Genomic DNA, 22,582 nt, shown 5'->3' with positions numbered 1-22,582 from the left:
TCTTTTGCACATGATGGATGGGCTTCTGCTGCAAGAAGTGGAGGCAGTGGCAAGTGAGGAGGAATGCCTTCGATATTGTGTGCTTCAAAAGCTGGGCTTGTGTTGAGTTTTGCTGTCTGTTCCAGCATCTGGGGTAGAGCTGTGTGCATGGTCCCTGCCAGCACAAATGAAACCAAGGCATCCATACGCTGTGCATTAAGAGTGTTTGATCTCCTGCACTCTGGCTAGCTGCTCAGATGTTCCCTCCTCCTCTCTGTAGCAGTACAAAGTGCAGTGTTGAAACCTGTGAGTCTGCGTGTGTTCATGGGCTCTGTGATGGGAGCTGCAAAGCTTAACATGAAACCATTGAGAAAATGTTGCTGGCCACAGCCACAAAGCCTGTCCTCATCTGTTCCATAATGGTGGTGCAAAAAGAATTCCTTGAGTTTTATTTTCCTGTTTTAAGATGAAGGAAAAGAACTGCCAAAGTAGGTGGAATTTAGTCCACTGATGTGACACCTGGATTAGCAAAGCAAAATGCAATCTCTTCTGAGTGCAGGAATTGTGGCCATACATGGCCAAGGCCACCATGAAGACAGTGCAGCCCCACAGGGACAAGGGACAGCTTCAGTAACCCCAGGCTTGAAGTCTGCCCCCGGGTGGATTACTGTCACTGTCCACCATGCATTTTCAAGTCAATTATTGCAGTGACTCCGTTGAGCATTGCAGTGACTCATTGCAGTTATATTTCACTAAGAAGCTACAGACACCTCTGATCCACATTAAAGATGTTGGTGAGATAGGAGAGGAAGGCTCTGCTCCATGGAGGATTTGCTGGCCCCACGGCATTGTCTCATGCAAATTGGGAAACTGGGCAACACCATAACTTGGAAACTGTGTGATGGGGAAGCACAAACAACAACCACGTAACAATAGAAATGAATTTTATTTTGTAAAAAGTTATAAAATGAATATTGTACAAAAATAAAGTCTGTAGAGAACTTTGGTTGATTAACACAAATGACTGAGACATAAAATTGCAGGTGAAGTAAAAAAATCCAGAGAAGCACACTCCTGTCTTCAGTAAGGTCTAAAAACTAAAAACAAACAAAAAAAAAAACCTAAAAAAAAAAAAATCACAAACTTTACCCTTTTGTATTTTGAACATAGAGATTTGCTTTGGTTGCAGCCTCTTTAAGCTGCACAGAAAATGCTCTGAGGCAAGTTTTCATCAGCAGGGGCAAGGGAAAGCACAGCTCTGTGCGCTGTCGCCAATCAGCTGCCCGGCAGCGCAGCTGGCCCTCCGCCTGGCAGGTGCTCAGTGCCCACATCGTGCCAGTGGGGTGTCACCACCCCTGAGCAGCATGGAGGGCACGGCGTCCCCGTGGTGGCAGTGTGAGAACAGACCCTGCTGATGGTTCTCCAGGGCTATCCCCCTCCTTCGCCAGAAAACCGGCCAAAGTTGGGGATTTATTACACGCCATACACCTGGTACATCTTTCTATGCCTGTTCTGGACTTTTTTGACCTCTAGACCCTTCTTCAGTGGTGTCCCAAGGGGCCCAGGGCAAAATGAGTATGGAGAGCCATTACATGCATGAGATAAAAGGTTGGACCATGGTTTTCAATAAGGATTTTTTTTTTCATGTTGCTTTTGTGGGAGTTGATGCTTCACTGGTTGTCAGGTATGTCTAGTGACCTGCACTCCTGCTCCTTTGGGAAAAATGTCTCCAGAATGAGAGCTTGTGTTAGCGGTCACGTACAAACACCTTTGCTGTACAACCTCCCTCCTCCTAACTCGGACTGTTCTGCTGCATGGGTATGATCCTGTAATGTTTCAGCAAATTATACAAAACACTCTGGTTATTTAACACAACTGTTTACTTGCAGGCTACATTAAATCCAGGGCTAACTAGTAAGAGGGATTTAACCTCTTCTATATGGAAGTACGGAAGGAAAAGCTTAAATAAATATAACTAGAAATTATAAGGCTAAATGTGATTATTTTCCATTTGTCAATAGTTATATGAGGTCAGTTGGCATAAAGTGTGAGAAAAAAAAAATGTGGCTACATTTAAGATATGACTAAAATTAGTTTTTCTTACAAATTGCTAATGTTGAGCCAAGTCCTGCGACCCTCACTCGCCCAGGGCCATTGCTGCTCCTGCACATGTATGACTGTAGTAATTTTCAGAAGGCTTAGTGACAGGAATAAGGGCTGCAGGCTTCAGCACTACCTTTTGTGAACATAACCAAGATTTTGTTTAAAAGAAAAAAAGGTAAAGTAAGTGATTTTTTGCATTCAAGTTAACATTTTCAATCAAAAGCATGGACCGTTGTTCCCAACGTCTTTGTCTCTCTATATCCCCAAGCGCCATCTACTTTGGCACCTTTGAAAGACACTTTAATAAATAAGGAGACTCATTACTGAACTGCAATAAATAACAATAACTTAATCTCAATAAATATCTTCTGTATACTTATGTCTCTGAAGGGATGCATTGCATCAAGTAGTCTCTCTCAATCACAATGACCAAATAGAAATGTAGTTATGCAAGTGACATTAGTCCTTTGTAAACCTAAATAAACGCATTTTGTGTAGGCTGGGCTTGTTATTTCTCTTACTAAACTAGGAAGAAGTGCTTAAAAACTCAACTTATTTTCACAGGTAGCAGAAGAACAAAATCCTGCACTCATTTTGAAGAAACACAAGATGGAAATAACCAAACTTAGCCAGTAAGCGGAACTGTTTTGCTTCATAAGAACTTGAGCCCGGTCATTTTGATATTTGCCCAATATCATCTTACTTACAAGGGTAATCTTATAGCTTAGGAGTTGTCCTAAGCACTCAGGAACTGCCCTCCAATGAGCAGTAGCACAATGTGTCTTTCAGTAGAGCTGAGGGCACAGGGGATTAGTAAGGTACTCCTAAGCTACTTCTTAGCTAAGCTTCTTGGTATAACTGATATATCATGGCATAACTACAACACAGCGTGGTATGGCAGGGTTGTGTTTTTAAGCACGTTCCTCATGGATTGAGTCTCACTGATGGTGGACTGAGTCAAACAGGAAAGGTAGCGTGCACATCATCCATCCATCGTCATCTCCACCTGAGCTTATATCTAAATCCCCATAGGACGTCAGAAGTCTCCATCCTTCTACTCTGCCACATTCCTCCTTATCCCCAGGCTCTCATTGGCTCCTCATTCTGTGTTCTTGGTCCTTTTTCCTCCATTTGGAGCAGACACTTCCCTGGGAACCTTGGTCCCTCTCTTTGCAGTGTAGCAGGAATGGAAAACTGGTGCCGCCTCAGCATGCAGCTGTCAGACGCATCCACACCTTTTTGCGGAATGTTTTTTCAGTATGTGGTAAACCAGGTTATCATCCAAAAAGGACAGGTCATCATCAAAGGCTGTGGGTCTGCAACAGGCTTGCCTCACTTTGTCAGTGACCAGTTTTTTCTTTTTGGTTAAGTTTTTTAAAATTTTGTCATAGGTGGTCTCAGCTGCATCACAGGATCCACTGCAATACCGGAAAATTAGCTCTTCTTTGGTTTCATATCCCAAATCCAAGTCGGTCACATTTAAATGTATTTCTGTTAAGACACATCCTCGATTCCTTCCCTTTTGATTCCTCCTTCCTTTTTTGTTGGAATTCTCTATGTTTGTGGCTGCATTTTGACGATTTCTCTCCCGCCTAGAAAAAATCGGAGTCTGTTTGTCTGGTGACCTCCTCAGTCTTTTAATAGTGGCTTGAATAAAGTCCACTACCTCATCAAATTGATCTGGATAATCTTCTGGCATATTAGCTGTTTGGGAAAGACAGAAAATGCTTTGTCACACATCAGTTATCATGAAGTTTGTCCATTCACAGCTCAAAAATATTATGCACGTGCAAGCTTTTCTGCCTATCATTTCAGAACACATGCCCAGGACCCTCAGAAATCAAGGAGAATTTGGAATGGTTTAGATCATCACAGAAACTTATTTGAGTAAAAATAAATGAGACGTATTTGTATTTCTGTGTGTGTCTGTTGATGCTTGGTAGCGTTTCAGCACACCTTTTAATATTGAATGAGCCCTGTGGAAATAGAGGGAAGGAAAAAACATGTCATGGTACAAATATTAGTTAAGAGGTAGATGAAGCCACTGTAAAGAGGTTATACAGACTCTTCCCAGCAAAGCAGCAGCAAGAAGAGGTTTCTTTAAAGCAATTTTGTGATTATAGTTAATGATTTTCTTTTCACACCAGCAGCAGTTAGTATTGCCAAAGCCATGTGTCAATAAGGTTTTAGGCATGACAGAAGGAGGATTTCCTGGGGTACCAGGCTGAGATATTATTCCTGGATGAATGCCTGGATTTTTACTGCTTCTAGGGGATAATTTTTTTCATAGCTTTTGAAAAATTACTCAAGTAAGTGTTTTGTATCATAAGATGCTGATCACACTGAGTAGAAATAGGTCAGAATAGAAGTATTATGTTAATTTTCTAGGGAAATATTATTGTTACATTTTCCTTTGATGAAAATTTAATTTTTAATCTATTTAATTTATCACTTGATATAGCACTGATTAATTATTCAAGTAAATTATATGATGAAGTCAATGAAATGTTTTGATACTAACAGAATGCACATCTTCAAGAAGGGTGAAATTAAATTTGTTCTGAAACAGTCCCAAATTTTGCCATTTCATCATGATTTGTGAAAAAAATTGCATTTTGAGATCCTTAGTCTTCCCATGGACTAAATTTCTCAAAATTACCTGCTTTAGTAAATACAGAGAACTAATGGAAGGTCAGGCTGTCAGCCTGTGTGTGGATGCCCTTACACCACATTATTAATGACTGTATCTTAAACATATAAACTATATTGCAACATTGAGATTTTTTTCATATTTATTGTGCCAAAAGTTAAGATTTCTTCCTTTCCAGTAAGTCCTAAGAGAATGTTCCTTTCTGTACTTAACTCCTGAAACCCGACATGTAACAGACCAGTGTTACACCAGCCTGGTTCAATATGGGAAGTCCATCTCCAATACTCCTACAAATACTGCAGGAACAGCAAACACTGGGAGAAGCAATATCCAGTGCAGTGCACCTGCTCAGGGGTTGGTACCTCCACAAAGGGTCCCACTCAGTGAGATGCTGAGATAGGAATGGCAAAGGCTCAGCACCACATTTCCCTAATGAGCACGGTGAGACAGGAATCCCAAGGGGTGACCAGGTAGCACAAGTACTTAGCTCAAATAGGGTGTCATGGGCTCTGTTAATAGGAGACAGGAAGGCATGAGGCTGCCCCCCACTACCTAGCAAAAGTGCACCCTCATATCTTCAGTGGAAGCACTGAACAGGGGAGGTGGGAGGCAGCAGAATCCTAATTCTGTCGGTGCAAAAACCTGCTGAAACAGAGAGCATCTGCACATAAGCAGGAATAGGGACTGCTGCCTGAAGCAACCACATCCTAGAGGCCTTCCTCCAAGACAAAATAGTGGTGGATCACAGGTATATGTTTTTTGATGGATGGATCCAGCAAAACAGCTTAGACTGGTAAAAGAGTAACGGGGGCTGGAAATCTTGTACCTCTATGTAATGAGGGTGATGCAAGGCAAACAAGGTGCAACTGTAGAGCTTGGAATTGAAAACAGTGAATTCCATTTTGTTTTACAGATAGATACCCATGCTAAAAACAACAATCCCAGAGACCAGTGTTCATGTTCAAAGACATGAAGAAGGGATGGCTGCTCTCCATACAGCTACGTGGAACCTGAGCAAGGCAGGACCCTGCCCCATATTCCTGTGACACCAGTGGTAAGTACATCTTTCTTGCATTCCTCTATCTCTGTAGCAGCTACCAAAATACCCACTGTGAGCCACACTGCTGGAGGGGGTTGCTTGGATAGATGTGTCCAATGGATGCACCAACCAGCTCCTTTGCAGAACAGGCTGGTCTGCCTACTCTGTACAAGTACTGCCCTACCAAGCAAGAGCCAGGTCCAGGTAATAGGCAGGCTATGTTCCTTCAAAGCAATAAGGGCTAGACATCTTTCTAGACTCAGTTAAAAAAGATGACCCACATGGAGCTCGCATAACCCCCATTACTGAAGTACAAACTTGGACCTGACACAGATACAGATGGAGAGTAGCTGGCAGAAGGCACTTGTTGCTCGGGCTTGAGTAGTTTCTAAATTTCCTAGTAGGTTTCTAGTAGGAGAAGAGACTTCTTAAGAAACTAGGTTTCTTAGTCTATAACCAAGTATGAGAATGATGTAGTCCTGAGGAGATGCCTCTAGAAGTGCCCTTCTCCACTCTGACCTTCAGCTGCCCTCCTCTCTTACTACTGTGACTACCCCAGCCCACTCTCTTTCCACATTTCCATAAGAGTATAAGGATATTTCCATATTTCCATGAGTATTTCCATAATCTTTCATGTATTCCTAGCCCAACCTTTGTACAAATAGTATAATGCAAAGAGACCTTGGCTATGGAGAGTGAAACACAATCGTAGGGAAATGTACGAGGGCTTAACAAAATTAATGCAGAGATCAACCATCAGGAAGGGGGCAGGAGACAGTTACAGGGAAAGCCAACCTATATGTAGAAATTATTGTTTGCAACCTGCAGCCTTATACTTATCTCAAGCTTGGCACACTGCCAGTGCAGTGAGAGGTATAAGTGTCCCTCTCCTACCAAGGGAGAAACAAAACTGTGGTTTAACTAAAGAGATAATCCAACTGGGCACGTGACTTTTAAATGGCTTGCAACTGAGTGGCAAAAATACCGTCTATCCCTGTGAGAGTGCTACAGGCAGGAATGTACTTTGGCTAAATACCAGTTAGACAGCCACAGGGTTCAAGCACTGTTCTGCCAGCTATATCCTGCAGGGTAGTAGATAGGAGGAGGACAGGCCCATGTGGTGGACTGTGTTCCTGCTAAAAACACATGCTGAGGTCTGTCCTGGTTCATGTGATCTCTGCCCCAGCTGCACCAAGGGAGGTAATGCCACTGAGAGCCTTCTGCGCTGCGTGTGGCCTGTGATATTTCAGGTTGAGGAAACTAAACACCACTAAAGAGCCCCATTCAACGCCAGTGATGCAGACACGCACTGTCAACCCAGTTGACTTCAATCAGAAGGTGGGAGCAGCAGGGCAAAAAGTAGATCAAATAATCAAACCAACACCATATCCAGCTAGAGAAGTCCTACCTACACACACAGACTAGCTGTGCCCAGAAAATGGGGTCATTGGCAGCATGACTGATCCTGCTAATCTCACTAAGGCTCTAACATGAACTGTGCAAGAAGTGTTCCTAGTGTCTAATGGAGCTGGAGATCTCTGCTCTGCTCACCCTCTACTGCAACACCAGGATATATTTTGGAGATTCACTGGGAGGAATGCCAGCACTATTAGTAAGATGAATCCCAACTTCCTGCCTCCAGCATGGGCATTCTCTTCAGCCTGGGGAATTGGAAACTATCCCATGCAGACATTCAAATTCACCAATAAGACTCCGGTAGGAACACCCAGTATCTGTAGATTACATCACTGGAGGAGACAAAAGGCCTCTGGGTGATAATAGAAGACTGGTGGAAACTGAAGGCACAGAGCTCCCCTTGAGAAAATGTGTGGGTCTTCTTGATCCTGGTCACTGTCTGCCCACCTAAACTACATGTGCTGTTACAGCTACATGGGTACATCACATCAACACTGTGGCATTACTGGGCTACTCAGGGAGACCTGGCAAATTTCTATAAGCATCACTCTCCTCTGCCTGTGGAGCCCCAAACTGGTTCTGAGCAATGCAGCAATGTTCTTTTGGCAGCTTCCAGAGCGCTGCCAAGGTGCCACAAGTTTGCTTCCATAATTTAATAGTCTTAGCAACAGCTCCAACCCGTGCAATCAGCTAATTTTATGCTGCTTAATAAATCAGTCATCAGTGTGACTACAAGCAGTCACTAGGAATGGGTCACAGGGGTCTGTAGGAAAGACTGACAGCCAGGAGTGAAGGGAGATTTGTCTTAGCCCTCTGCTGAGGTGCCAGTCATGACTCAGTAGGGATATTTAGCTGTCCAACAAGCATGGGTGTGAAGACATAGAGCCTGAAATAAAATGCTGTGAAAAACCACTGAAATAGGACCCAGAGCAATCAAGTGGAAACACCAGCATTGACACCAGGCATGATGGGTTGAAACAAGGCACTAGAGGTAAGTGCTAAGGAAGCTACCACCAGACATCATACATGAATAAGCAATAACCACTGACCAAGGACTAAACTCTGTAAAAGGCTAATAGACAGAAGGGAAGGTGGAGAAGACTGACTGCAGGATGTCCCCATCCTGATGGGCACTTGGTAGATGTGCTCCAGGGATGCTGAGACCTCTCTGCACCACAGACATCACATGCTGAGCACTTGTTTGGTCTCTGCAGTGTTGTAAGTTCTGCTGGGGGCAACGGGGGTGCTGAACTGAGCTGTGGCCAGGGAGCATCAGTGCACTCAGAAGGGCTGCCTTAGCATGTAGTGATGGTTTGTAAGCTAAATAAAGCTGTTTGATAGAGGGGTACTTTGTTACCCTTCTGTCTGCAATGTTGTTTAGAAAATGTTTATAGTCTCATAGCATCTTTGCTTCTCTCAGGCTGCACGAACTGTGCTGACTTGATTGTGCAGCAGACAGAGTTTGCTGGGGGGATTTCACACCCCTGCAAGGAGGAGATACACATTTTGCATGTGTATGTATGTGTGCTTCATTTACACATACACACACACACAAATACAACTAATTACACACAAACACACGTATTTTTTCAAAACAAACTAGTTTACTGACAACACTTGCCTTCTGCTGGAAAAGCTGAGAGAACAAACACATGACAGATGCCTGTCATGTTGTGCAATGTGCCAGCAGAAAATGCTGGGATACTATCACATTAAAGCAGCAAAGATATCTGAGGAGTAGTCTCTGGTCTCAAGCTCCAGGGTGTGAAGGAATTGGAATTTAAAAATTGAAAGCCACCTGGGACAGAACAGGACAGAACAGGATGGGACAGATTAGGATAGCCCAGAGTAGCATGTGCTCAATATAGCTTTGACAAAGGTTGTCTTGCACATGTGATGCACCTCAAAACAGGTGTTTCTCAAAGGAAAGGAACATATGTCCTTCAGAAGTTAAATGCCCACTTAGGGAACACAGGGTCTCTGTGTGTCTTGTTCAGAGTGCAGCAGAAAGGCTCACAGACCCCCATGGGCTGAGTGTGATGGGCTGAGCCCCAGCACTTAAAAGATGGTGCCATAATCTCTCACAAGACTGGTATGAAGCCATGAGGTTTGGTTTGGGTTTTATGTCACAGTTCTCAGAGCTGTTTCCTGACTGTCCAGCTCCCTGAGGAAGTTCCCTGGAGGCAGACTGTGTGTGGGCACGTGCAGGTGTTTATGCATCACTTCTGCCTAGCATCCCTGCAGCAGGAGCCTGGGGCAGGCAGCAGGACTTGTAGGATCCCCTGCATCCACCATGTGTGTCCTGCTGTGCTTAGTTCACTCTCCTGCAGCTCCTTTCCATGCTCCCTCTTTCATTACCTAGCCAAGGACCTGATCACCCAGGCAGGAACAGGCAGAGCATTTTCCTGTGGTTGCAACAAGAGTACAAGCTTGTTTTCCAGGGTCAGATATGTCAGGTATTGATGACAGTCCATGTGCCAGTGTGCCTCTGAGCACCTTCTCTGTCTCCCTTGTCCAGCTGAACAAAGACTCTTGGTCTGTGAGGATTTTCTCACATGACCAGAAAAATGAATAAAAAAGCAAAGAAAGAAAGAATTTAATGTCACAAGACTGTTATAAATAGAAATCTAGCAGAGCAATCAGGCTGGGGGCAAAATTGGTGAACACCTTCACCAGAAGGAGAGAGACTCATTTAAAATACTAATTTAAAAACCAAACCAACCAACCAAAAAACCAAACAAAACCCCCCCAAAAAAACAAAACAAAACCAAACCCCAAACAAACACAAAGCTTGCTGTTTGCAAGCTGTTTGCTTGTTTTCTAAACACCTAGGGCACAGTCAGATCACAGCTTTGACACAGCCTTGTAGGTCTGGGACATCCCTCTGTAATGCAAACAGAAATTCTTGCCTCACTGATGTTCTCTGGAACCTCAGGTTTTGACCTGCCCGTCGCCAAGCACAGTCTCTGTCCCCTGGGCATAAGAAGAGCTGGCAGCAGGCATGAGTGAAGGATTCTGCAGCCAAACAACCATGGCACTCCCCACTGGAGAAATCCAGTCCTGAGTTCTGATTTGGGTGTGCAGGGAAATGTGCCTTCCTATGGGCATCTTTCCCCCTGCAACCCCCCAGGACCTGTCTTTGCCTTTCTATTTAATTAGAGACACACAGTGACACCAGGACCAGGATTTGATCCTTGTGCTTTTTAGAAGAATAAATTATACAGTGTTCTGATAGACTTCTACATGAAACAGGTCTAAATGGATATTCACACCAAACTTGTCCCATTATCAAAAAAACCAGCCTCCATTAAGTAAAAATGGACAATTTATTTCTGTCAGTTCAAATGTGATCACAATTACATTTTGTATATCTAATAATTTGATTTCACTATCAGCAAATTCATTTAAAAGCCAAATAGTTCCCCACACCCAATGGCAGCAACTCAGCATGGTACAGAAAGAAATCCTCAGCTTGTACCTGATGGTTTGGATGTTAAATTTTTGAGATAGAAATCCAGTTTCTTCTTTTGGTGCCTAGTTATGGATTTAAAAGACTAACTACAGTCTCTCCTAACCATGCTGTCTCTTATGTCATACAAGGAAAGCTTAAACCCTCTCCATTGCAGAATAATAGTTTATATAGGTGGGTTTTTCTTTTTTCTTTTTTTTAAACCTCATAAAACTTGACATCTTAAGTTATTTGAAACTGTGTTTTATAGAACAGCTTTCCATACTGATCTCAGGAAAATGCAATCACATCACTGCCACATCATTTGGCATTTTACAAACCCTGAGCTAAAGTGATGTAACAGAAGTAATCAAAAGTATATTAAGCATTATAAAATTAGGTTTTGCTTTTAGATTGTTGTTTTTTTGCCTGCATTTGTGACAGGGTACACCTATCACATCAAAACATTAGACCAAACAACTAAATTATTTTGCTTGAGCACACTCTTTCAATTAAAGAAGGTCAAACAACAGTATCAGACCCTGAAGTATGATTTCAAAGTTCTAGGGGTTTAGTCCCACTCATTGCAATGGTAAGCAACATTTAGAAAGTTTAGATCCAGATCTGCATTAGGATTAAATGGCCCTGTTTTTCAAAAACAATTCTGGTACTTTAATCTGAGACCTTCATAATCAAATGATTACTTTACTTAATAACAATTATTCATTTTTTTTAATATTTATCTTGCTTTGCAGTACTGTTTTCAGGTGCTTGTTATAGGGGATGTGGCTTATCTGAACAAAGAATGCCTCCATCTCACACCACAAGGACATAATTCAGGAGATATTTGGAGCAATTTGTTTGCGGAAGTGCAAACTCATCCAGGTTAAAAATACTAATGTGATGGTCATTCTGCTTTACCAAGTGAGAAAGTAGCAACTGTGGTGGGGAAAAACCATTTATTTTATTGAAAATGAAATATTTTGTATAAAAAGACTAAGAATATCATATTAATGTGTCTAAGTGAAGGTGGGTGTTAAAAATAGTATGCTGAAAGGTTTTTGGTATTTAAACAATTAAAATACCACCTCTCTGAGGCATGACTTTGCTTTCATGCCTTGCCTGAAAATCCATGGGACCAAGAGTGAAATGGAAACCCATTGGTTGTATCCATTAGGAAACAGAGCACCAAACAAACCAGGGTCAGCTCATCCTTAAATGTTTAATACAGTTCTGTATTACCTCACTCCCAGCCTATGCTGTGGTTCCCCTCAGACTCAGAGAGCCCTCAGAAATGGAGCCTCTCCCCGGTATCACTTGTCTCTCATCAAGGCAAGTGCTAAATAACCTGGTGGGTGATGCCAGGGCCAGTCACACCAGTCAGACACAACTGGTAAAAGGCACAGGACTGACCTTCCTGATGTTCTTGCTCCTGATGGAGCAGTCAAGTTATGTAGCTCACCAGCTAACCCTGCAGCTTCCCATGTGCTGGTCATAATGACAAACCCACAGAGTCCTTTGTATTCTCACTCTGCAGTGCTCGGCAGTGCCTCCCTTTCTGTACTTTGCTTGCATTCTTGCAGGTAGAAAGACTGGCTCCCAACAGAGGAAGAAAGGGAGGACACAGGGGGACCACCACAGTTGCTGCCAGTCTGGGAAGTCCCTGCAAGCAGGGGTAAACAGCAAGGTCAGATGAACTGTGTGAATTAGAGGAAGTAATGAGCTGACTCACTCACGGGAGTTTTTTACTCTTCACCTAGTCCAGGCAGGTTGCTCAGAGAACCCTGACTGATGGTGGGGCTGCCCTCCCCTGCCCACTCCCACCTCTGGCCTCTCTGGGGTGGGCAGAGGAATGTCTCACCAAGCAGTCCAGGAGCAGAGGAGCAACAGGAGGATGCAAACTTGCCTCTGGCACAGAGCTTTGTTTTGTCAGCTCTGAGCACCACAGAGCAGTCAGCTTTTCAGCAGTCACACCTGGGATTTTGTGGCATCTCCTGCAGCTGCTGCCAGGACCCCATCTGCACTAGGACCTTATCCTATGGGGTGGTGGGTACATGAGCACCCTTGGAGCATCCCTGCATCAGAAGTTACAGCATGAAGAGTATAAAAGGGGAAGACAGAAAGAGTGCCTGCCTGGAGCCACTGACTGAGCTGGAGCTAAACCTGGGCAAGACACATTCCTGTTGACTCCTCCCTAAGATCTGGTACCCTTCCAGATCCATACCAGGCTGAGTAAATACCCAGCTTCCCAGTAAAACCTAGGTCTACAGCTAGTATTTTGTTAAGCTAGAACCTCAAATCCTGCGAAAGCAGGATGAGTATATATATGAGTGAGACTATACGAGGAACTTGTGACCTCTGTTAGCATACATACAGGTTTTAATGGAGGAAATACTGATGGCATTTTCTTCACCATCCCAGGTGCAGAAGTGATCCAGCCCAGCACTCTTATGACATCAGTAAAACCCCACAAAAAACCCAGCTCACTTAGTAACAGTTCACTGAAGGGAAAGAGCATGCCTAAATCAGTAACATCAGCTATTACTGGGCTGCCTGTGCTCTTACACTGCATCTCCCATTGGGTTTTAGAAGTATCCCCAAGGAACAAAGACATACAGCAAAGCAGGAAGAACAGACTCTAAAGGGACCCTAACCTAGTCTCTTCCCTGTGGCCATAGGCTGGCAGAGTGGTCCAGGCAAAATCTTGGCTGATGTTTCTCTTGTGGCAATCTCTGCTGCTATCAGGTTTGATCTGATCTATAAATAACACATGATCTCTCATTGTTGCCTTTCAATTGTCTGTATTTCAGTGTGTTTACAAAGGGAACAATATGGAAGATTTTAATGTAGTTTGTTGAATATTGTTACTGGTATAATGATCAGTCCCTGGCTCTAGGGCAGGTGCATTGTACTCCACTGCAAAGGGGCTCCTGCTGGGAAGTGTGGACTGCCACTTGCCAGATAGAACTGGTGTGCGCTCAGAACAGCAAGGTCCTTCCTAACTGCTACCCCAGATGCTACCTCCCTGTAGAAATTTCCTAAGTAATGGCTGATTTTGGCAAAGAAATCACGTATGCTTTCAATGGAAGCAGAGATAGTCCAGAACACAGGGAAAGAAATACATGGATTTCAGTGTTTATTTTGAAGACTATCCCTGTCCAATAATCTTTAAAGTATTTGTACAAGTCCCAAAGATTTTAAAGAAATGTACCTGCAAGTTTCAGTTTAAGTGATGAAGATAATACATAGATGAAGTTATGTGATAAGTGATGAAGATAATACATAGAACTAAAACTTCTGCTAGGTCATATGACTGGCTTTATTCCTTAAGAAAAATGCTGCTACATGAAATACCTCACAAGATCAAATTTAAGTCCTTCATCTTAAAACATATTCTGACATACGTTTTGTGTCTTAATATTTTATTTGCAGCCGTCTCAAGTAAGTATGTTCTGATCCTATTTTCTTTCTACTCTTCGTAATCACAATTGAAATTCCAAGAAAAACTGAAATCTTTCCTGTGGTTCTCTTTACCAAAGGATATTACTTCATCAGAAACTGAGCTGGTTTTGTGAAAAATGACCACTCTGCAGTGCTAACCACTCTACCAGCACTAATGTGTTAGTGGCCTATTTAGAAGTCTGATGATCCTGAACATGGTTATGCTGCAGTATTTTGTATTCCTTGTTTATTTCTACTTATTCACTTACTACCTCAGAAATATGGGAATGCACAAATGTAGTTATGTAGGGTTTGGCCTATGTACTACAAGTTTTATGCTGCAATCTCTAGATAGTGTGTGTGGGGGGATGAAAACTGGGTGTTTGTACTAGATGTTCACCTCTGAACATTTGCAATTGTGGCAGGGTGGGACTTGATGACCCAAATGGCTTCTCAAAGTTTTTCTAACTTTAATTGTTTTAAAACCGGTTTTTGAAGTATTAACCAGGAACAGTATAATTTACAAAGACATTACAATCTATCAGTCTGTGGATCTTCTTCTGTGAACAAGCAATATCTCCCCTACTAAATTCAGTAACAGTCTGACGAATACTTAACACAAGTGAATTCTTAGCTTTTCAAGGAATGTTTTGAAGCTCTTCATCTGCAAACCCTGAACACAGGGTTTTTAAAAAATATATTGAAGAGGCTTATGAAAGATGACGAAGAAAAGTGTGTCCAGGTATGTTCTCTGTCAATAAACACTGCAAAACATCCAACAGCATCCACAGTTTCTCTGGCAATTTTTTGAGGTCTCTAAATTTAAAAGCAGCAAAGAACTAAAACTTTCAGCTAAGGATAACTCAAAATGAGAATAAAACTTTACTGTCCTGCAATTCAGAACATTTTCTTTAAGTCAAAGAGTGCTCTTTGTTGAAGTATATTCAGTATTTACACCTAGGACTGCAGAGGAATTTGCTTCTAGGACTACAGGCCACTGCATTTAACCACATTTGCCTGGTTTCTTTTTCTAGAATTTTACCCATGAATGGACCAATCTGAATGCTTGGGATTTCTGAATGCCTAGATATCCTGGGCATCCCTGTGCAAACAAACTTTAGTACATACTGTGTACTATGTACATAGTGTGCTGCACTTGGGCTGACACCGGCAGGATGCACTGGCTCTGAACACTCAGATCAGATCAGATCAGATCAGGGGACACACAGTGGCACCTGCTCAGTGTGGCTGATACCTCCCTAATGCACTGGGTTTACTGTGCAGGGCAGGTTACCTCTGCAGCTTCTGGGTGTCTTAGGCTACAGCACACACGCCACACCATAGGTGTGCTGAGCAGGAAAGCCTGGCCAGAAACATGAGAGCTGCAGTTCATGACATTGAATGGGCCTAATAAATATTGTAGGGCAGGAAATGCATTCAGTTGGAAGCATAATTAAGTACTGTTTTTTCCTTAAAGAGCCCTACAATACCATTAATTTTTCTACATACTTTCTATATGAGTTGATAAAGTTGCAGCTAAAAGCAGTAACTTAACATTAAATACAGCTTAGCAGGGGTAAGAAGAATTTTTAACAGAGCTATAATACGCACATACCATGGCATGTCACAGCATATACCAAAGGAGCTCCAACAGTGAATGGCCATTCAGTAGCTGCACAGTAACTCAGACACCATGATGCAATAACCTATCTATTCCTCTTACTAGGAGGGAAAATCCCATGGGGAGATGTTTCATTTAATTCTGCCTGCTTACCACTAGCTTTTAGTATAGGTTCTCACTTGATCAAGAGAATACACATAATATCATGGATTTTAGGACACTCCAGTCCCCACGTACATGTTGATTATATGCATCCAAAGCAAGCAGTTACAAGATGTATTCACTGGTGACTGTGTGTAATGCAAACAAGTGTTTGGCTCCCTCTGCACTGTCATGCTTCTGAGGCTGCTGACTTAGTACTTAGTTTATAATAATGTGGTTTATACTTGTTCCACTTGGATTTGGTATTTAAGCTAATAGTGTTCTTCCCCCAGAGGATTGTAGCATAAGGAAAACAATGAAACAGTTACAAACTCTACATCTCTTCTTTTTTTGTGTGTGTGAAATAAGCTATCCCATGAATATTGATGCCAAAACACCTACAAATACTGGATTAATCTCCAATGCACTGCATTTATAGAGGATACTCCAGCCTACAGTCCAATTAAATATGCAGAAGATTGCAATTGCTGGCACCCTCTGCCATCTCTGATTACTGCCCTGAACAGCAAAGGTCAGCACATTACACCTGATCAGCCCAGGAGGTTAGAACCCTGCCTGGAGCCTGGAATGAAAGGTTTCAAGCCAACCTGAAGGGGATGGGGTAACATCAGGTGACCTCAGAGTACTTTGCAGAGAAAGCAATCCCATCAAACGAGAACACAAAAAGGTGTCAGGGCCTGGGAAACAGATCTGTTCTCCAGCAAGTTGTTTGGCCTGGAGTGGACTTGATCACAATCCTACTAAGCCCTGATGCAAGTGGTGTGTAAGAGCCCCAACTTCTCTGGAGTAAGAACAGTGGAGATTGGAGCAAAATGGCTACACTCAGCCTGCAAAAGGATTGCTTTAGGGGACAGCAGTGCACCTCTCTGAATGCACACAGCACCCAGTCCTGCTCAGAACCCACACACTGCCCTATGCATATGAGGCAACACAGTCAATGGTGGTGCTCCCATCACTTGGTGAGCTGTCTCCTGCAAAAGCCCTTAGGCAAAGCAGCTGACCAACAGCATCCACAGACTGTGAATACATGGCAGGTTCACCAGCAGACAGCTGGGGAGCTGAAAACACACCTCTGTGCTTGTGGCACGTTGTGATCTGATGGTGAGAGAAACCTCCAAGTGCAAAGGGAAATCTACACCGTGTAGACTGATTCCTCTTGCATACTTGGTTCTATGTCTTTCCTGTGCTGAAGGGCGCATGCCATCAAATTGTAAGTGGAGAGAATATGTCAAAGACACTGATGGGGATGACTTGAGAAAAGTGCTGCTGCAGCAGGAAGGCAGTGATGTGCCTGGGTAGGATCAGCCTCATAGCCTGTTTGCACCCTGTTCTCCAGACAACACACACTTTTAACTCAACTACAAAAAGCATAAAAGTGCACCAGAGTCTGCTCTCTTACAGACACCATTCTGCAGGTCTTCTCTGACTCATCTGACTTGGCAACACAGAGATGAACTTCTGACTTTCAAACTCGATTGTTGTGTTAACTGCTGCCATACAAAGATCACAGGAACACCCTGGGTTTTCCTCAGTTTCTGATGAGAGGAACAGCACTGCTTCATTTGCCCTTGCAGCCAGGCCCATTTGTTTGTGATACACAGAGTTAAAAAACTGAGACCAAATTATCAGCCCTTTCTCAAATGACTATCCTGGGCAATAACCTTTCACCCAGCTCTGCATGGCTAAGCCCATGTCTATACCCTGGGAACAGAGATAATACTGATACTACCATAGCTCACCAGTAAAACACTGGTTTTCTTTCTTCCTGCTTCTTGTTTATCCAATCCACAGGAAAGGAAAAAAGAAGATGCAATGATGAGCAGTTTTGGATACTAGGAACTGAGAGAATCACTACTGCTGCCTATACCCTTGAGCTGCTGTAGAGGAATCAGCTTACCAGGGACCATATTCCCAGAAGATGGTTTCAGGGTAAAAGCAGGCATCATATACATGCTATTACTCAGGAAAGATGGAGCATTACTGTTCTCCCACCCTGAAGCTTCTGTGAGAACTACAAACTTACTAATGATGCTTTACCCCAAATGCTCTTCTTGCCACCAGCACTCAGCAAGCCTGTTCAGAGAGGAACAGCACAGTGGCCTGAAAAGCTGATCACTGCCTTTTGTAGGGCAGCACTTATCCACCACATGGCTTGCCATGGAGAAGATCATCATGTGTGATAGCCCCATGATCCTGGCAGGCTGAAAGCCCTGTAAGGAAACACTTTTAGCCAGCCTCCCTGTGTGGAGGGGCTGAAAGGATGTCAAGGTTGCCAGTCTATGAGCAGCAGGAGCCTAGGCTGGGACACGCGGAGGCGGGAGCCTAGGCAAGATTCCAGCAGGGGGGAGACACTAGCAAGAGAAGGAAAGAGGGAATACTAAATGGGAAGGACATAAACGTGTGTGTATGGAAGAGATGGGTGTTTGGGAGGGGTCAAAGTGAAGTCACAGCAAATACTTGGTGCCTCCACACTGCTTCAGCCTGGCTGCTCCTAGAGAAACCAGAGCGCTGCTGCCTGTGACTGGAGCTGTGGCAGGCACAGGGGAAGGACATGCCTCCAGAAAAGGAGATAGAAATGAATCCTAATTACTGGATACTGTCTGCATCCTGTAATGAGCTAAACAGAGAGGGGGATGAGCAAGGCCAAAAGAAGCAACCTCCAAACTGCTTCTGTGCCTTTGCTAAGCAAACGTCTCCACTATTCATGTGAGTATTCTACCACTTCTTACTGAGTCATACTACCTCTCTCTTTAAAAAGCCACTGGAGTTAACAGAACGCTCATACCACTGTGAAAATCCTGTACCTGCTATTGTAGGTACAGGACCTATTATTAGCAAGGCATTATTATCTGTCATTTGGATTGTAAACTGTCTTACTGTGAGCTAGTCCATGTGGATTGCTCTGCATCAAACTCCTAACCTTGCCACAGCTACTCTTCCGTAAATTTCCATGCGGACACACTAATTTCGAGATCAGAATCCAAGGAGGATTTAATGAAGCTCAGCAGTACTCCAGGATGTGTACAGTGCCTCCCATCGCGGAGCCAAACCTCCATCAGGACTTGCGCCCACTACAGGCAGAGAATAACTGCATTGGCAGGTCTGAGCAGGGAGAGAAGGCTGAGGCAAGGGGAAAGGAGTTTCAGTGCCTGTGCTGCAAGGGGTGTGAACCAGATCCTCCTCTCGGCTCCTCTGCATACACTTTCCCACCTCCCCATGTTTTTCAACCAGAGGGATCCTAAGACTGCCAGGAAGGCAGGGCTGGAGTGGGCAGGAGGCATTGCCAATGCAATTGTCGACCCCAAGCTTTGGAGAATGACTAGGTTTGGAATTGCACAAGCAAGACCAAAGCCAATGAAACTGTCTGTGGAAAAACAGGGGCACAAAGTGGGGGGATCCTTTCCTCATCCTGATGCCTGAGCAAAGGGAAGCAGGTTTAGCAAGACAGACAGCAGTTGCTACAAAGGGGAATGTTTCTTACAGTCACTGTGCACAGCATAGGGAGGCAGCAGGCTGATGGGGGAGAGATCATCTTCAGGTCCCTCTACCACTGAAGGGGACCCCTTGGGAGGCGTCTTACCGGTGGGCAGGGGCAAGGTGGAGACCGTGTTGAGCAGCACCACGCAGACAGCCACAACATCCCATAACTTCATCTTAGATCTCCTTCCAACACGGGCCCCTGGTAGAAAGGAGAAGCAATGTTAGCTCACAGCTACTATGTTCCCCCAGTCCTACCCCAGCCCTGAGACAAAGCTAAGCAGTCTTGAACCCCAGATCACAGCGGTTCACCTAGCCCAGGCCTGAGGACAGCGGATGGAACAACAACCTGCTCCCTGTGCAGCCAGAGTGAGTGAGGTGGGCTCTCCCTAGTAAGAGAGTGGTGTGGGAGAGGGAGGCACAGGATGGCGTCCAGTCCTTCTATGCCTGAGAAAGCTGCAACGGGGAAAGCAGGCATGCAGGTCCCAAAAATCTGTTTCTAGGAACATGGGAGTGTAACCATGTCCCTGTACTCACTGGCAGGCAGGTCACCTTGTGCTTGTCAAGCACCTGGGCAGCACCAGGGCACTTGTTCTGGACCGGGGCAGACTGGGCTGATATGGGGTGCTGATCTGTGCAACCTTCCTTCCTTTCCCTTTCCCTCTTTTCCCCTTCCCTCTTTCCCTTTTTCTTTTTTCTTTCCCCCTTTCTTCTTCCCCTCACCTTTTCCCTTCCTCTATCCAGTCCTCTCTTTCCTCTTAATTTTTTCACCCCTTTTCTTTTTCCTTTTGTCTTCACTTGTCACCTTTTTGCCTTATACTCTTCCTTTTCCCCATTCTTTGTCTTTCCCTATTGTCTTCCTCTTTTCCTGTTTCCCTTCCCCCTTATTTCAATATTTCCTTTTTCCTTTCCTTTTCTCTTTCCACTTTCATTTTTCCTTTCCTCTTTGTTTCCATCTCCCTTTAATTTTCTTTTTCTTTTCCGTTCCCTTTCCTTCTCATTTCCCACTCCTTGTATTCTTATCCCCTAGTCTTTCTTTCATTCTCTCTTTTTTCTTTTTTTTTTTTTTTTTTTTTTCCCATCGATCCTCTTTCTTTTCCCTTCTCTTGTCCCTTTTTCTTTTCTTCTCCTCGTTTCCCAGCAGCCCTGCCCGAAGTCTGCCACGGCACGTACCCGCTGCCCTCTGCACGCCGCCCCGGGGTAACAGCTGCCCCCGCCCGGTTCGGCTTGGCCCGGGCGGCAGTGTCCGGACCGAGAGGAGCAGCCCCACCGGGGGGAACCGCGGAGTCCCCGGTCCAGCAGCGGGGCGCTGCTGCCGCTCGGTGCGCGCTTTCTCCGCCGGCTGCTGCCTTCGCACCTCATCGTGTTCGGGGAGCTGCGGGGTGCCCCCGGAGCCAGCGCCCGCCCGCCCCGCCCTCCCCTCCGCGCACCCATCCTCGCCCTCACCTCTGAGCTGGTCTCGTCGGACCCGAGATGGACATTAACGCCGTGGAGTCGACCGGCCGGCCGGCCTATTCATGTGGGCAGGTCGGGGTCCGACTGCCGGCACCCTCTTTGCTCAAAGGAGGGGGGAGGGGGGACTCGTATGGAGGAGGGGGTGTAAGGTCGCAGGTCTGGATGGAAGCAGCGGGGAGCCGGCAGCACTGTCCCCGGCGGCTTCCCCCGCCGCAGGTGCTGTGCCCGCGGCAGGAGCGGCTCCGCGGGGGTCTCTGCCCGCCCCGGCCCCGGAGCCGCGCCCAGCAGCGGCGGGAGCGGCCCGAGCCGCGGGGAGCGCCGCCTGGCAGCGGGAGCTGGCGCTGGGTGCTGCGCTTGGGACCCTGCCTGGAAATCTGAGAAAGACACTCCATCAACAACTGCGGGGAGTCAGATGAAGACATCAGCGCTCCTGTAACGCCAGCTGGTCCAGCACCGCCGGGAGCCGCGCACCGCTGGGACACGCACACCACGGCGGGAGGAAAAAAAAAAAAAAGGAAAAAAAAAAAAAATACCAAGGAAAAATACCCACCCCAGCGGAGGAAGGAAGGGGAAAACGAATAAAAAAATAAAAATCAAACCACCCCCCCTCAGCCTGCTGTGAGAATCAGAGGCCGGCACTGGGATTTGTAGAGCCGGAGGCGGCAGCAGCGCCCAGGCTCCCTCCTCCAGAGCGGGGTCCCGTCACGGCGAAAGCTTAGATCCAAGCGGGAGCGCGGCGGGAAAGCTGGGCCGGTGTCGGGAGCGCCCGCTCCGGCTGGGCCTGGGCGCGCCGGGCTCCCCGGGCGCCGGCGGCGCTGGCTGGGGGCGCGGAGCTGGGCGAGGCGCGGGGGGCGCCGCACCCGCGGACGGAGTGAGCGCGGAGCCGGACGTGCGGACGAGGGGGCTTTGCCAGGGCGACTCGGCGCCGCAGATGGATTTATAGGGCCCTTTGGCAGTGACGCGCCCTCCGCTGATTCGCTTTCAGACCCAAACACACTCTGGCCCGCCGCACCGGACCCCGCGGGGCCTCCAAATATCTCCCGGCTGAAGTCACCGGCCCGACATACCGTGGGCTGCGCGGCCGCCGGCGCAGCTCCGCGGCACCCGCTGGCCCCGCGGCGGCGGCGGGGCCGGGCCGGGCCGGGGTAACCCAATACCGCGTCCCTCCCCAGCGCCGCTCGCCGCGCTCCCGCGGACGGACGGACTGACGGACCGACCGACGGGCGGCGGGGGCGGGGGGGGCGCCCCCTCCTCGCCCCCCGCCGGCCACAGGTGCCGCCGCCGCCGCGAGTCCCCAGCGGAAGGCGCAGTGCGGGGCGCGGAACCTCCGCGCAGCCCGGCCCCTGTGCGGGGGGTGGCGGTTTGACTCGCCGAAGGCCGCGGCAAAGTCGCTGTAAACAGTGTCGACTTTCAGCCCTGCGCCGTGTATTTATGACTCACGCAGTTGTCCGGAGGTATGAGATCCTCATGTCTCCGGTGCTGCGGAATTAGCGCGGCGCAGCCTGGGCGGGCGGCTGGGCATGGCAGGGTTTGTGCGGGCGGTCCGGAGACAGCTCCCCCCGCGCCGGCACAGCACCGAGCACAGGAGCTGCGGGACGGAGGGCCCCGCGCTGGGCATGGCCGGGCCTGTCCGGGCTACCCCCAAAGGTGACACCTGGCTGCGGGTTTGTTTAGTACGCTCTCCGCCCCTGGTGTGTGTACATGTGCGCACCGGCTCGTCTCTCTCGCCCGGAGAAGGGGAGCAGCCCCGGGGCAGTGCTTTCGGTGATCGCTGCCCGTCCCGGACCCCGC

At 46.4% G+C, this 22,582-nt stretch overlaps 1 protein-coding gene across 2 annotated transcripts; it reads right to left on the bottom strand.

The window, feature by feature from the left end:
* Positions 1-2,736: 2,736 nt before the first annotated feature.
* GDNF (glial cell derived neurotrophic factor) lies at positions 2,737-20,862 on the bottom strand. Of its 2 annotated transcripts, none has more exons than XM_005527970.3 (3): positions 20,783-20,862; positions 19,341-19,538; positions 2,737-3,786 (listed from the first exon to the last, which is right to left on the bottom strand). In XM_005527970.3, exons 2-3 carry the CDS (start codon positions 19,510-19,512, stop codon positions 3,302-3,304), a joined length of 657 nt encoding a protein of 218 aa, XP_005528027.1. In that variant the 5' UTR covers positions 19,513-19,538; positions 20,783-20,862; the 3' UTR covers positions 2,737-3,301. The 2 variants fall into 2 exon arrangements, with proteins under 2 accessions (XP_005528027.1, XP_087910485.1); XM_088054359.1 differs by having other exon boundaries at positions 19,440-19,538.
* Between the last annotated feature and the right edge of the window lie 1,720 nt (positions 20,863-22,582).

This window comes from Pseudopodoces humilis, chromosome 4, assembly GCF_049639895.1.
Source record: "Pseudopodoces humilis isolate 2021_Gansu_Grassland_sample_001 chromosome 4, ASM4963989v1, whole genome shotgun sequence".
Lineage (NCBI taxonomy): Eukaryota > Metazoa > Chordata > Aves > Passeriformes > Paridae > Pseudopodoces > Pseudopodoces humilis.
The sequence above is the reverse complement of the archived record's forward strand: the minus strand, read 5'-3'. Positions and strand labels throughout refer to the sequence as shown.

Excerpts from the sequence above, each read along its gene's own strand:
- GDNF (XM_005527970.3), bottom strand. The coding sequence starts at position 19,512 with ATGAAGTTATGGGATGTTGTGGCTGTCTGCGTGGTGCTGCTCAACACG. Across the intron at positions 3,787-19,340 it reads CTATGCTGTGCACAGTGACT|CTAATATGCCAGAAGATTAT; the intron begins GTAAGAAACATT and ends TTTCCCAAACAG.